At 51.4% G+C, this 14,342-nt stretch overlaps 1 protein-coding gene across 2 annotated transcripts in view; it reads right to left on the bottom strand.

Moving 5' to 3' along the window:
* The window catches only part of SCARA5 (scavenger receptor class A member 5), a 120,118-nt gene that overhangs the window by 41,020 nt on the left and 64,756 nt on the right, over nucleotides 1–14,342 (bottom strand). For both annotated transcript variants that reach the window (XM_032332327.1, XM_032332328.1), the window contains exon 4: nucleotides 6,990–7,664. In XM_032332327.1, the coding sequence (XP_032188218.1) occupies nucleotides 6,990–7,664 (675 nt within the window). The remainder of the gene's footprint in view (nucleotides 1–6,989; nucleotides 7,665–14,342) is intronic.

Genomic DNA, 14,342 nt, shown 5'->3' with positions numbered 1-14,342 from the left:
CCCTGGGGATGGGGCCTCAGGGTGGTGGAGATCCTTCGGAAGGTAGGTGTTGAGTATGAATATGAAGTATCTTGGGTTCAGGTCCTGGTTCTATAAAATCTAAGTTAAAACTCCTTCCCAGACATTTGAGGAGTCAGTGGATTACATGACATGCTGGATATAAAGGGGTTCGGTAACTTTTGAGTGGCAAGGCCATGCTGACCATCTGTACCCCTACCCCCTTTCCTAACGCTTCATCAGAACTATCCCAAGACTACCATGTATGGTCATCTTGGGCTGCCCCTGAAATCGCCTTGCCAAGCTTAGCTGGCTCTTTCAAGGAGATGCGGGTCTGGAAACATCCTACATGACGTGGGTATAGTTTTTAAGACACGGATGAGTGGTTCCTGAGGGCCTGTACAGGAGATGAACTAGGAGGGAATGGAGTGAACAGCAGAGGTGGCTGCTGATTTCTAAGTCATACCCTTAGATGGAACCAGCCCCGCAGACTCTGAAGGACCTAAACTGTGGCCCGTGTGAGCCTCATGGGGCCAGGCTGCCGGGGGCCCCAACGACCAAGGTCTTCTTGAATCACTCCTGCCTGTGGGTAACACACACCTGGGGTCTGACTTCTTATCATTTTCCTGGGAATTCAGGCCAAAAATCTTTTTTTTTTTCAGGCCAAAAAGCTTGAACCTGTTTTGACTCCTCCCTTTTCTCTGCTCCCCACACCCCCTTGCTCACCAAGGCTCACCAACGGGGTCATTCCCATGTCATGCCCCCACCTCCTTCCTCTCAGCTACCATACTCCTCCGGGTCTTGCTCCCAGCCTTTTTAAAGACCTCCTTGCCTGCAGTCTCACTAAAACCCCTGAATCAAGTCAGAAGCTAGTGAACTCACCATCTCTGGGCTCCCTCATAGCCCAAGGGGTCATAGCCCCTCTATCGGAGACCCCTGCAGATTCCCCACCCGACCCCTTCTGCACACTCAGTCTGATGCTTCTGGACACAAGCTTCCTTTCACCTCCACAAAAACATTCTCACGTGTCCCCAGACATCCACCAAATCTTTTCTATTCCAAAAGCCCCATCCCCCTTGGGCCTGACGCTCACCTCCAATGCATACCCATTCTGATCTTTTAGGGCCCCTGGGCAGAGCCCCCAAATCTGAGAGCTGGAAGGCCCCTCAGACATGACTGTAGACAAACTTCTCAAGGGAACACCCCTGAACCTGGGCAGGCCACTCTGGGCCCACTTCCGGGGACCCACCCCTCATCCTGCTCCGTGGTCTCCAAGGAGTTCAGGCCCTCTGCCTCACTCACCACAGAGAGTCCACTAAGGAGTTCTGGGCAGTCATAGAAGCTGTTACGGTATCAGCGGTCCTAATGGTACCCAGCAGAGCTTTTTAAGCTCTTGACTCTTGACACTCTGACTTGCTCATCTCTTCTATCACTCGAGTAGGCCAGAGCATGGAGGTTGTCTGGGACAGGGAGGAGCGGGGCCTACTTCTCTGTTGGTCCACCTCCTACATGGGGGATGGGAAGGAGGAAGAGGAGGAGGAGGAGGTGCAGGAGGTGGAGGAGGATGGAGAGAACCCTCCGGCCCTGTGCCCAGAGTGCCCTCCCAGAGCCCACCCACCAGCCCAGTCCTGTCTGCTCCCATCCTCCCTCACTGCCCCCAGTACAGCTCTGTCCCCTGAGAGGGCTGCCCCTGGGCTACACCAGCTGGAAACTTCTCCCTCACTGCCCCCAGTACAGCTCTGTCCCCTGAGAGGGCTGCCCCTGGGCTACACCAGCTGGAAACTTCTCCTGAACAGAACGAAGCGTATGTGACTGAGCACTGGCTTCTTCTGGGGCCCAGCCAGCAGGGAGGGAGAAGCAATCCGTTCTCCCTTCCCGGATCCTGGCATGAGCGATGGGGTGGGGGACATGCCGGGGCTGGAAACAGGACAGGGACAGCTGATGAAGTGGGCCTGAAGCCAGCAGAACCGAGACCAAGATCATAATTAAGACACTGCCCACTGCACCACACACGCTAATCCCAGCGCGGCTGACCAAGGTGGAGTCCCTCAGTTAATTACTCTCCTTCCCCCCTTGACGTCACTGGGCCCTGGGCTGTCAGCTTCGCCTCTAGGGTTCTGCACGCTCTCCCCTTTCCTTCACTGTGTGGGGGCAGTGCCCGACAGCAGCGTTGCCCAGCCTGGGGGCCACTCGGCCCAGACCCACAGGGGCTGCCCCCCACTTCAGCCCACGCTGCGGGGCCAGCTCTCCTCGGACCTCACAGCCTGAAGCTGAGGCCACTGTTTGCTTTCAGGCCAGGCTCTCCACTCCCTTTCCAGCAGAGAGGCTGATGCAGAAGGCAACAAGACAGAGTCCTCCCGTCCAGCCCAGGGAGCTGCTGCCCAGCCCATGCTTCCCAGGCCTCGGTGGGGCAGAAACGCTCTTTACAAACGGCCCGGTTCACAGAGATCTTTGATCCCTCCAACATGTCCCTGCACGCTAGAGGCTAGAGTTGGAGCCCAGGACCCAAGGCCTCCCTCTATCACGTCAGCCCTTTACAAACACTGCTGCGCTCTCCACGGCACGGTGTGCTTTCTTGAAAAAGCAGCTCACCCATAAATCTGCCCTGCCAACAGCTTGTTTTCATGAACTGAGAGATGGATTTTCGAGTCCCAGCTGGACCACCGGCTTGGGATTTGACTTGGACAAGTCATGTCCCCCTCTCTGGGCCTCAAGTCCTCAACTGTAAAACAAGAGGAGTGGACTAGCTGATTGCAGAGCCTGTTACTACTGTAAGGCTCTGTGATTCTGTAACCGTCCATCTAGCAAACAGGCCATCTGAATATGGTGGGAAGTCCAGCCTTCCTGCCTGGCTCACACTTTCCTTCTCCCAGATGCCTCCCTTTTCTGGTTATTTCCCCCCTCCTGGATGCCTCCCCACTATGGTTATCTCCCCTCTCCTGGATGTCTCCCTTTCCTGGTTATCTCCCCGCTCCTGGTATGCCTCCCCTCTCTGGTCATCTCCCCCCTCTTGCTATGTCCCCCACTCTGGATATTTCCTCCCTCCTGCTATGCCCCCCCACACTCTCTGGTTATCTCCCCACTCTGGGAGGCCTCCCCTCTCTGGTTATCTACCCCCTACCCTGGATGTCTTTACACTCTGATCATCTGAGTTCTCTGCTTCTTTCCAACCACAGACCGATTTCAACAGCCATAATTAATACTGAAAATCCAAAGCAGAAAACAGAAAGCACTGCTGTGAGTGTCCACAAAAGACAAGCCAGAGACAAAATTCATAGAAAACTGTATAACAAAGTGAGAGAATGAAGCCATTTGAGGTCATATCCCAGAATAATATAAATAAGGCCATGTTTAAAAAATACACATAGTTGAGTATTTGTGGATTCTGCAGCCAAGGGCAGAAAGTGGAAGAGTATGAGTGTGTGTTTGTGTGTGTGAATGTGAGAGTGTGTGTGTGTGTGTGTGTGTGTGTGTGTGTATTTAATGACTAAGAGAGGAACTGAACAAAGTCAGGGCAGAAAGGCCATTCCAGAGAGCAGTATGGAAATGCCTAGAAGTTTAGCGTGTAACACATCCCTTATCCAAAAGCCAGGGTAGAATTCTGTCTCATTAAAGCTGAATGGTAATTACATAATGTATGTCAAATAGAATCCCTGGGACTCATACCAGTTGGGTCCCCAACAACCACGAGAGAGGGAGGAGGTGTGAAAGGGAGGTGCCCATGTGGTGGTGATCCTGGGAGCCAGAGGCACTGGGGGGCATTCATTCCCAAAGTCCCGCAGTCCGCCGAGAAGGCGAAGCTCAAGGACTGGAAGGCAGGCGTGGGCAGGACTGAGGTAAAACTTCCAGTTCCAGGGAATGGAGTGTGAATCTTAGTTTAAGAAAAAAAGAAAGGCTACTTGGACGATCCCACCGGAAGAACCTTCATGAATGGATGCCAGAGCTGCTTCAGTCCAAGCCAAGGAGAGGGCACTTGCAAATTATAGAAGCAGACAAGCTGTGAGATGCTCAGAGAGGCCCAGGAGGAGGCACCCCCAGGAGGCATGGTGATGTCTGCTGACTGCAAGAGGAAGGAAGGGCGGGGAGGGGACTACCCCTAAGGACCCCCAAATGGAGTCCAAGGGACCATGCTCTCTGCTCCCTTTACTGCTCAGAGCTGGCAACTTCCCACCACAGGAAGCAGGATCGTCAGTGACAAGAACATGGATTCCAAACCAGAAAGGCTCACATTCAGACCTTGACTTTGCCACTTGCCAATTGGGTAAGAAACAGTGGGAAAGTTATCCAAGTTTCTCATCTATAAAATGGGAACCGTAATACCGTTCCACAGGATGTGAGGATCTGTAGTTTTTAACAGCTATTTAAAGAATTAACGTCTGACTCAGAGTGGGTCATAATTTGGTACCATCGTTATTATTAGTAACTACCTGACAGACTGCTGTGGGCAGAGGAGGCAGAGGAAGAGAGAAGGCGGGAAAAACTAAAATCCCAGTGGTGGGGATCTAGAAGAACAAATTCTATCTCCTGTCCTCCTTTGATTCCTGAGCATCCCAAGACAAGAAAACCAGTGCTCTCATTGTCCAGGTTCAAGATCTAACAGTTTCTTCACCAACATTTACGGGGTCCCAATTACTGTGCTGTCGGGCACTGGGGGAAGCAGGGGGAACCCGGGAGGTGGGTCAGGGTAGAGTGTAGTGTGGTAAGCACTGGCCAGTGGGTTCAACATCCTGGCCTGATCATTGAATTATACACTTCAATGGGTGAACCCCGCAGCATGTAAATTATACCTCATTAAAACTGTTTGAAAACAAAAAGTCCTGGGTCAGATCATTACCAGCTGTGTGGCCTTGTGTAAATCAGGCATTTCCTCCAGGAGCCTCAGTTGTTTTTTTGCAGGAATCCTACCCTGCCCTCAATAACAAAGCCCGCCTTCAACCAACCTCATATTCGGTCGTGGGGACCCACTTTAAAACAAAATAATGTACCCTAAAGCTCTCTGTAGACTGGAAAGAACTATGCAAATAGGAGACCCCATCATTCCTACTTTCCGCTCTAATACACGGAGAAGCTCAGAGGAGGGAGGCTTCAGTGAGCTAGAGGGGCCGGCAGGGTTGCGGGAGGTGGGTTTGAGTGAGATCTGAAGGTTCAGTGGGATCTGGATGAGGATGAGGAAGAGGAAGGGGAAGGAGGTGCTGCAGTAGGAGGAAGAGCTGGAGTGAAGTTAAGGCTGTGGGAAGGACAGGCTGTGTCTCTAGGGCTGTGACAAAATGTGTGCCACTGGACCAGATGCTTCCCATGGGGGAGAGGGGTGGAAATTGGCTGTTTATGGACCATACGACCCACAGAATTAGACAAGTGAACAATTTCTAGAACATTCCATATTTCTGGTTTCTTGCGAAAAGCGGGAAGACTCTGGCAAGGCCAGGTCCGTATTCCAGCCTGGCCCAAATGAGGTGGACCTGCCCTAGCTCCTACTACTCCCTGGACACCAAGGTCACTTTACTCATGGGCATTGCTCAACCTGCTCCTACACACTGTTCCTTTTGCAACCTTTGGTAGATCAGAGGAGAAGGCAGGGAAGTCAGGCTGGGGTCAGGTGTGCGATAGAGAGCACACCAGCTCTGGGATCAGAAAAGCCTGGGTCCACATCCTGGCTCTGTCACCTCCTGGCATGAGGCTATGAGCAGCTTCACGAATTAGTACACTCACCATTGTTTTTAAAAGACATTATATGGGGGCGCCTGGGTGGCTCAGTGGGTTAAAGCCTCTGCCTTCGGCTCAGGTCATGATCTCAGGGTCCTGGGATCAAGCTCCGCATCGGGCTCTCTGCTCGGCGGGGACCCTGCTTCTTCCCCCTCTCTCTGCCTACTTGTGATCTCTTTCTATCAAATAAATAAATAAAATATTTAAAAATAAATAAATAAATAAATAAATAAAAGACATTATATGGCGGTAGCTACACTCGTGGTGAACATAGCATAAGGCATCCAGAATTATCTAATCACCATGCTGTACACCTGAAATTAATGTAACACTGTGTGTCAACTATACTTCAATGAGAATGTAAAACGAAAAGGCATCATACAAGGCACCGTACCTGTCACAGTTGGTGTTTGCTGTGATATCATTATTGCCTACTATCAAGCTAAGGAATATTTATTGAATCTGGCAGAACCTGGGGGGGTCATGGTGGAGTTCTGACCAGGGGCACGAAGTGGGAAACGTGCATCTCACGAAAGGTGCCTCTGATGCGCAGGGCAGATAGCAGCAGGAAGGTACGGGGGAGAGGAGGGTAGGGGACCAGATAGTCCTGGAAAAGAGGGAAGCTGGTTCTTGAGTCTGTAGGCCTGAAGCAAGAATACCAGTGGAGGCCTGCACATTTCTGCCATCATATTTAAGAGTTATAAATGAAGCTAACAAATTGTTAAATAAAATTGTTATATTTTCTTCTGTCTCAGTGAACATACTTCATAACTTGTCCTGGAAGGCCAAGTTCAAATTTGGGAATTCTCCAATTCCTGGGTGCTTTATGCATTGGAACACCATGACCCTGAAGGAGCGCCTCCCTGCTCCCCACCTGCACCTGCAGCCTGACCCCTGCTTTTCTGCAGCCAGAAACACTTGGAGGCTCCCCTTAGCAGAGCCAAGCTCTTGACGACCCGGTCCCCCATTAGCCACCCTTGACCATTATGGGTGGAGGGGGGTGGTGGGTGGACGCTGAGGGTATTCTCCTGGAGGTGGAAGGGAGGTTAGGGTTGGCCAGGGGAGAGACCCACACAGGCTGGGAAAGGGGCACAGGCCATTTGGATAGAAAATTCCAGGGTCCTGTAGGGCAGGATTTACTAGATGGAGCATCCATTCCTGATGGCAAGTGGATCGGGGGAGGTGTTGGGGGGCACTCCAGGGCCCTTGGGGAGGGGCAGGCAGGAAGAAGGTACCAATAGGCAGGGCCCAGGTGGGGACACTGCGGGCTGGAGTTTGCCAGGCGGTACCTTTGGCGAGGGAGATGTTCCTCAGCGCGATGGAGTGCTCCCAGTCCTTGAGGCGCAGGTCCTCGGTGACGGTGTTGAGCAGGGCCAGCTCCTGCTTGAGCTGCAGCTCCATGCCCCTGTGCACCAGCCGCAGGCGGCGGGTGTCCTCACTGGCGTTGCTCACCAGCACGTGCAGGTCCTGCAGCCGCGTGGCGTGCAGGGCCACGTCGTAGGTCAGGCTGTGGTTGAGGCCTCGCAGCGCGCCGCCCACGTCGGCCAGCTCCTCGCCCAGGACGCCCACCCTGCGCGCCAGCCCGTCGAGCAGGCCAGCGTGGCGCCGCAGCAGCAGCTGGCTGCGGTTGCTCTCCACCTGCAGCTGGTACAGCTCCAGCTGCGCCGCGTCGCTCTGCTGGCCTGTGCGGTCCCGAAGCAGGGCCACCGCCTGCTCCGTCTGGGCCGCCTGCGCCTGCAGCCCCCAGAGCGCGCCCTCCAGCCGCTGCACCGCGCCCACCAGCGCCAGCAGCGAGTCCGACTGGTTCTGCAGCGCGTCCTGGGCTTTCCACACCTGCTCGGTCAGGTCCGCCTGCAGCGGCGCCTGCAGCAGCCGCAGCTGCAAGTCCCGGAAGCTCTCATTCAGCCGGTTCACGTTCCGAGTCAGCGCCTTCAGGTCGTCCGGGGAGCTCCGGGGCCTGGACACTGCAGAGGGTAAGGGGAGAGGTCAGCTCTGCTGGGGAGGGTCCCAGGTCCCAAGAGGCTGGCCTGGCATGCAGTAGGTAATCAAGAAATGACAGATGAAAGCAGAGGGGGACTCTTAACCGATCCCAGGCACTGTGCTAAGCCAGTAGTCCCCAAACTTGTCTGCCCATTAGACTCACCTGGTGAGGTGTCCCGCTCACAAATTCGGTGATTGAATTGGTCTGGGGTGTGACCTGGGCTTTAGCGTTTCTAAAAGAGCCGAGATCATTCTAGGGGGCGCACTAGTTGTACTCAGCTCCCCGTCCTTATGTCTGAGGTCAGTCCCTGTGCTATTGTCATTTCTATATGCAGAACACGACTGGAAATCAGCAGTTTCAGGTGTCTAGTCCTAAGATACTGAGTGTTAGCCTCTCAATGTTAGGAGGCAGATGCTATTCTTAGCCCCCTTCAGGGCAAGAGCTGTTAAAGTCACCCAAGGTAGCACACAGCAAGTAAGTCATGGAGCCAGGATTCTACCCCGCAGGGCTTGCTTGCTTCAGAACCAGGGTGCTTCCCTACAAAGTCTACTCCAGAAGACTTCCAGATTGAAGGAGCCATGCCAGCAGCGGACTCAGCCCGGTTCTGGGCAACACTGTACTTCCCGGTATCCTGGGTTCAGGATCCCACCCCCTCACCCCCTCACCACCCCGCCCTTGCCGGGGCGAGGGCCCCTCTGTACAGGTAAAGATGCTTTTATATTCAACCCCTCTCTTCTCTGACCCCTCCAGTCCTTTTTCTACATCATCTATTTCCCCGCTGAAGCAAAGAAACCATCTCAGTGACTTTTCGCCCTTTCCTCTCCAGAGGTTTCCTCTTCTTGGTGATAAGCAGCTATTTTACAATACTGAGGGGAGCGATGTGCCTCTTACTAATTGAAACCCGGTGTCTCCTTGTAGAAGCTTGCGGGACCGCACTGACTCAGGTATACCAGAAACCCTGGTGCTGGGAGCCTCGGGAAGCCTGTGGTTTGTTTGCTGTGCACTGGCCGGACCTATACCCACCACCACTAGAGAAATGGAAACTACTAGTAGAAGTGGGACAGGGTGGGAGGTGGGGGGCAGATGAGGCCCAGAGGGAATTCTGCCTTGGAAATCTTGGAACTGGCACAGCAGGGAACTTCGTCCACAGCCTGTTCAAACACTGAGAAATCGGGATAGGATAGCTCTCTTCCAGAACCTCAGGCAGGAAAGGGGGTCGATAGTTGTGCGGGTGCTTGAGCTACACGAGGACCGGCTGCCCCCATGTTTCTGGAGAAGCTAAGTCATTTCAGATTAGATCCAGAAGCCCAAAGTGCTAGGTGGGGCCTCGAAGTCCCCATCTCAGCTTCTCCCTCCCCTGGAACTTTAATCTCCAAGAATACCACATGCCAAGTGGTCACTCACTTGGCACCTACTTTTCTTGCTCCATCCACATGTATCCCCAATCTTTACAATCTGCTTATACCGCCTCTCTGTCTTCAATCACTTCTAACTGTTAGAATGTTCTGCATTCTCTTCAGACTGGAAATTTGCCTTCCTGTAGTTTCTATCCACTAAGCCTGCCCTTTGGGGGGTCACATAGACATAGTGAAGTATTTTTCCATAAGACAGGTCTTCAGAATTTCAAAAATTTTGGTTGAAAATCTGCATTTCCTTCATCTGTTCTCTCCTGACTAGGTTCTGAACCTCCATACATCCTGGCCGCCCTCCTCTCCCCGCACTTCAGGGTGTCCATATCCCCTTAGAGGCAGTGCCTGATCTAACTGTGGTTTTCCAAGATGTGGACACACTGGGCAAAGTATGGCAGAAGGATCATCTCCTTCATTCTGGGCATGACACATGTCATGTGGCCAAAGCTGGGCCTTGTTGAGCTTCATCTGTCTGTGCTTTTCAGACCTTGGCCATTGGATTGGGGTCTATGCAGTCTTTGGTGAAAATTTCCCCCGATTTCCAGTGAAAACACAGAGGCCAAGACAATGTAAGTGAACTGCCTAATGGCATGCTTTCTGCCTCCTGGTCCAACGGTTCCCACCACTGCTCCGTGTTCTGGAAGCGTAGAACTGAAGCATTGTCGATAAAAGTAGAGGGTCTGGGGAAATGAACCCATGACCCAGTCACCACCTAAGTAACTACAGGAACTGTCTGCCTAAAAAATCCTCACAGGCCAGGATTTGATTTTAAAACCAGTGTGTTTGTCCAATATTTGACCCAGATTGGTTGGCAAGTGTTAGATAGAGACAGGGTGGCTGGAAAACAGAAAGGCCGATAATTTAGTTACAGTCCCTGCCTGTGATGCCCCTGGAGTTCAAAGAGACACTACAGCTTATCAGCTGCAATAAAGAACACTCTGGGCTTTGCAAATTCTGGTTCGAAACATGGGATTTGTGAGTGACTAAGGGGAACAGGGCAACCTACTTGCTTTAAGTTCCAGGCCTGCCTACACCATGAAGTAGACAATCTCCTTTAGTCCCCCTCTCTGTTGGCTCCCTGCTCCCTCCTTCCGTCCGCAGGTGGTGCCCATGCCTGACAGATGCTCTGTGCCTTCGGATGGTCCTGGCCTTGCCCAGCAGCCCCTTCTCCCGAACCTGCCAGCTCTGGGGTCCCCTCTCTCTGTCCAGGAAACTGGGCTGACAGTTGTCCATGTGGTAGTGATTGACAGTGGGCTACCCCTGCCCTGAGAGTTCATTTGGGTCTTTTTTTTTTTTTTTTAAGATTTTATTTATTTATTCGACAGAGAGAGATCACAAGTAGGCAGAGAGGCAGGCAGAGAGAGAGGAGGAAGCAGGCTCCCCACCGAGCAGAGAGCCTGATGCGGGGCTCGATCCCAGGACCCTGGGATCATGACCTGAGCCAAAAGCACAGGCTTTAACCCACTGAGCCACCCAGGCGCCCCCATTTGTGTCTTTTTTTATTGTTCATTGCACAACCGGTGTTAACATACACCCAAATAAAAGAAAGAAGATAATTCCTCCACAATCCCACAGCCTCCAACAAAGCACATTGGTGTTCTTTTTCTGGCTCCACCCATAGGCATCCCCATTCTTCACAATTTGATTTCGGAGTTGTTTTTCTTTTTTGCCTAGTATGATTATTTCACAAACATGTTCCCGTCATTCTTTCTCTTTTGTAATTATATTTTGGGTGGCTGCCCCCATAGAGTCCATCAAGGGGATGTGTTGAAATTTACCCATTCTCTTACCATCGAATATTTTTTCCAGTCATGGACAATAAATGGAGAACTGTCTCTCCTTGTTTTGAAAATGTTCCTGACGATAAATTCCCAGAAGTTAAATTAGTAGATCAAAGGGTATAAACATTTTTGTGATTCTAAAGAACTCCAGCCAAATCACTTCCCCCCAAAGTTACATCTATTCATGTGTCCGTCATAGATGTTGTGGGGTGCCTGTTGAAACAGGCAGATAGAAAATCACTGCAGCTGAGTACCCCCATCCTCGTATTGTTAATTGCACAGATGTCTAACAGTACCTTGTTATTTTTTATGTTAATATATTTGCATTTGAGAAGAGAAGTGGCCTTTTCAAGGTAATGCATCAGCTCAAAGGAATGGTTTTGATATTTTAGGTACCCAGGCTAATCAGAACAGAAATTACTTGGAGGGGTAAATAGTCTCTGGGCATCAAATCATGCTGCATAAGCCTAGAGCAGCCTCCCTTTTTTGGGGGGCTCACTTACCCACCCCAGAATGAATTATCTCCTTCCAACGGTCACAGCGTGTTCTCGCACCACACCACCACCACCCACCCTCTTCCCCCCTTTAATTCCTTCCAGATGTTTGCTGTCCTCAACAGGGAACAATTCTTCCTTGAGTGTGACTCTCCTAATTCATGTTTATGCAAACAGTTCATTTATCTCTCTGCCCGGCATATTTTCTTTTAACGTGCTTTCATTATTCCTCGACGTTAACTTTCACAAGGGGGACAAGAAATCATAGAGACAGCCATAACTGGCATTTCCCGAGGACTTAGGATGTGCTTTTCACATGAGTACACTTGATCACCTAACAATCCTATGAGATAAGTATGACTAGGACCCTCATATTCTGAACGAGGAACCCGAGGCACTTGAGGTTAAGCAGCTCAGGAGATCACACAACCAGGAAAGGGAGGAGACCGACCTTGGGTCCCCAGCAGTGTGGTTCCAGAGTTCCTGGCTCCTGACCCCTCTGCAGTACTATAAAGGAGGGAAGGCACAGAACCATTTTTTTAACAGAGACAGGCAAACGTGAACTAAGCTTGTAAGGTAGTGAGTTCCCCATTGTAAACCCAGGCGGGAGTCAGGCTGCTCGGCAGGAATCATGCAGACATTCAGATTTGAATTCTGATGCAGCACTGAGGGTTGAATCCTAATTTGTGTACTCCTGCATGTAATAGTGTACTAATATATGATGAATGCCTTGGGGGCTGCCTTAGGCAGCACCTGAGGCTAGGAGGCTTGCTCACACACATCTCCTGCAGCCTTCTTACCTGCACAACCATCCAGCCTTGCCTTCCCACCTATACCCCGGCCCCGAGTCAGCCCTCCGTTCCATAGTTGTCCTTTATAGTCATGAAAACAAAAATCACATGCCGGTCAAGTGAAGGTGCTCCAGATGTGACTGACCTCAGGGCTGTCTTCCCCAAATGCCTCTGGCATACCTGTCATGCCGGCAAGGCAGAGGACCTGGTGTGGGCCGGGAGGAAGAAAGCCAAGCATTCTGTTTGATGTTTAGTGGCCTAAACCTTGGGCCACTTTCTCTTTGTATGAAAGTTCACATCCATCACCTCACTTAATTTTCAACATAACTCACCTTGGGAGGTAAGCAGGGCAAGTATTCATAATTTCATGTAAAAATGAAAAAAAAAAAAAAAAGAGGCTTAGAGAAGTCAGAAGATTTCCGGGGGTGTAAAATACGGAAGACTCGGGGTCATGGGTCCCTTAATCCAGCCCACTGTCCCTCTCCACTTGCTGCTGGGATAGTCCAGCACATGCTGAACTCCAAAAGCTATATGGGAAAGGGCAGCTGATGCCATTTATTAAGCACCTGCTTCCTGCCAAATTCAGTTCTTATCTCTTTAAGGAGATTCTCTCTTCCCAACAGCCTCACGGAGTAGGAATTACTGTGCCCATTTTCAGGTGAAGAAGCGCAGGAAGGTAGCAGAGCACGAAAGCAGGCTCAGCCTGCTTGGTCTCTGAAGGTCCTGTGGGCTTTCTCACTTTTCCTTCCTTGCACAAAACAGCACAGGGCATCTGTCCCTTATTTTCCAGGGGAGCGTGGCTGGAGGGCTCTGGCAGGCCACCCGAGTGGAGGCCCTACTCCAGCCTGCAAGGTGGGAGGACTAGTTAGTGGCTCGGGAGGGTACCAAGTGAAGTGGCATCTGAGCAGTCTGAGGGGAGGTGGCCCATGTAGGGGATGTGGGAGGTTGGGGGGGGCAGATGTTAGAACAAGGCTGGAGGCCATGCAGTAAGCCTGTGGGCAGGGGGTATCACCATTTTATAGAAGAAAACACCAACACCAGAGGCAGTAAGTAACTAGCTCCTGGCCACCCTGCTGCAGAAGAGCCCACTCTTCTTCCATTGTGCCGTGCAGTGGTACTGCCTTGTGTTCATTTAGGCCGGTGACACTGAAGACAGGCAGGCAGGTAGGTGGGTATCAGAATTCAGAGATCGTATAAAGCACACACGTGGGAAAGGATGGGGCTGAAATGAAACAGCAAAGTAAGCATGTGGATATAAACACCAAGGGAAAGAGAAGGGGCCTTCTTTCAGGTGGTCAGCAGAGCTGACTTGAATGTGCTGAGCTCTGGACACATGTGACTTTGACAGAAAATGAAATTGAAAGTGGAGCATAATATTCCTCCAGAATTGCCGAACGATGAGGATCTCAGTAGAGCTTTAGCACTTAGAGTGATGCACAGTTTTATTAGGGTTTCCCTGACCTCGTGATGCAGGAGAGAAGCCAGGCCAGCCTCAGGGCATTCCCCCAGCCGGCCCACAGGGCTCCAGGCTGGAAAGGCACTGTGCTGGTGTCGTCTTGCCCTGCGGTCGCCATCTTGAAATTTTGAGAATTTTTTTCTTGGAGCTTTTGTAAGTGAAGTCTGACGGGGCCTTGGCCCCTCAGCTCATGTGCAGTCCCACTTCCCGCCAGCCTGGGATGAGGCCTTGGCCTCCCATTCCCACCCCGGGAGCCCCTGCAACCCTCTCTTCTGCCCCCATGGGGATGTCAGGGTGCAGTCAGTTCCTATGAGGATCTGTACTCATGCCTGAGAATCCTTGTGCCTGTTATTGTCATTGTAAACAGCAAATAAAAACCAGTGTGACAGGTAGTGAAACAATAGAAGAAAAGAAACAGCTTTTTTTTTTTTTTTTTTTTTTTTTCCTGTTTCTGGAACAGGGAACCCTGCATTTTCATTGGTGCCCTGGGCCCTGTGAATTATGTAGTGGGTCCTGGAGAAAACTAACAACCATTAATCTTCTGGGGCCTGAATAGCAGCCCTGAATAGTTAAATCCCAGGCAGGTCTATCTTAGTTGGCTCGGGCTACCATTAACAGAATACTAGAGCCTGGATGGCTTAAACCACAGACATTTATGTTCCAGTTCTAGAGGCTGGAAGTCTAAGATCAAGGTTCCAGAAGGGTTGGGTTCTCCTGAGACCTCTCTCCT

Source organism: Mustela erminea, chromosome 2, assembly GCF_009829155.1.
Source record: "Mustela erminea isolate mMusErm1 chromosome 2, mMusErm1.Pri, whole genome shotgun sequence".
NCBI lineage: Eukaryota > Metazoa > Chordata > Mammalia > Carnivora > Mustelidae > Mustela > Mustela erminea.
The sequence above is the reverse complement of the archived record's forward strand: the minus strand, read 5'-3'. Positions and strand labels throughout refer to the sequence as shown.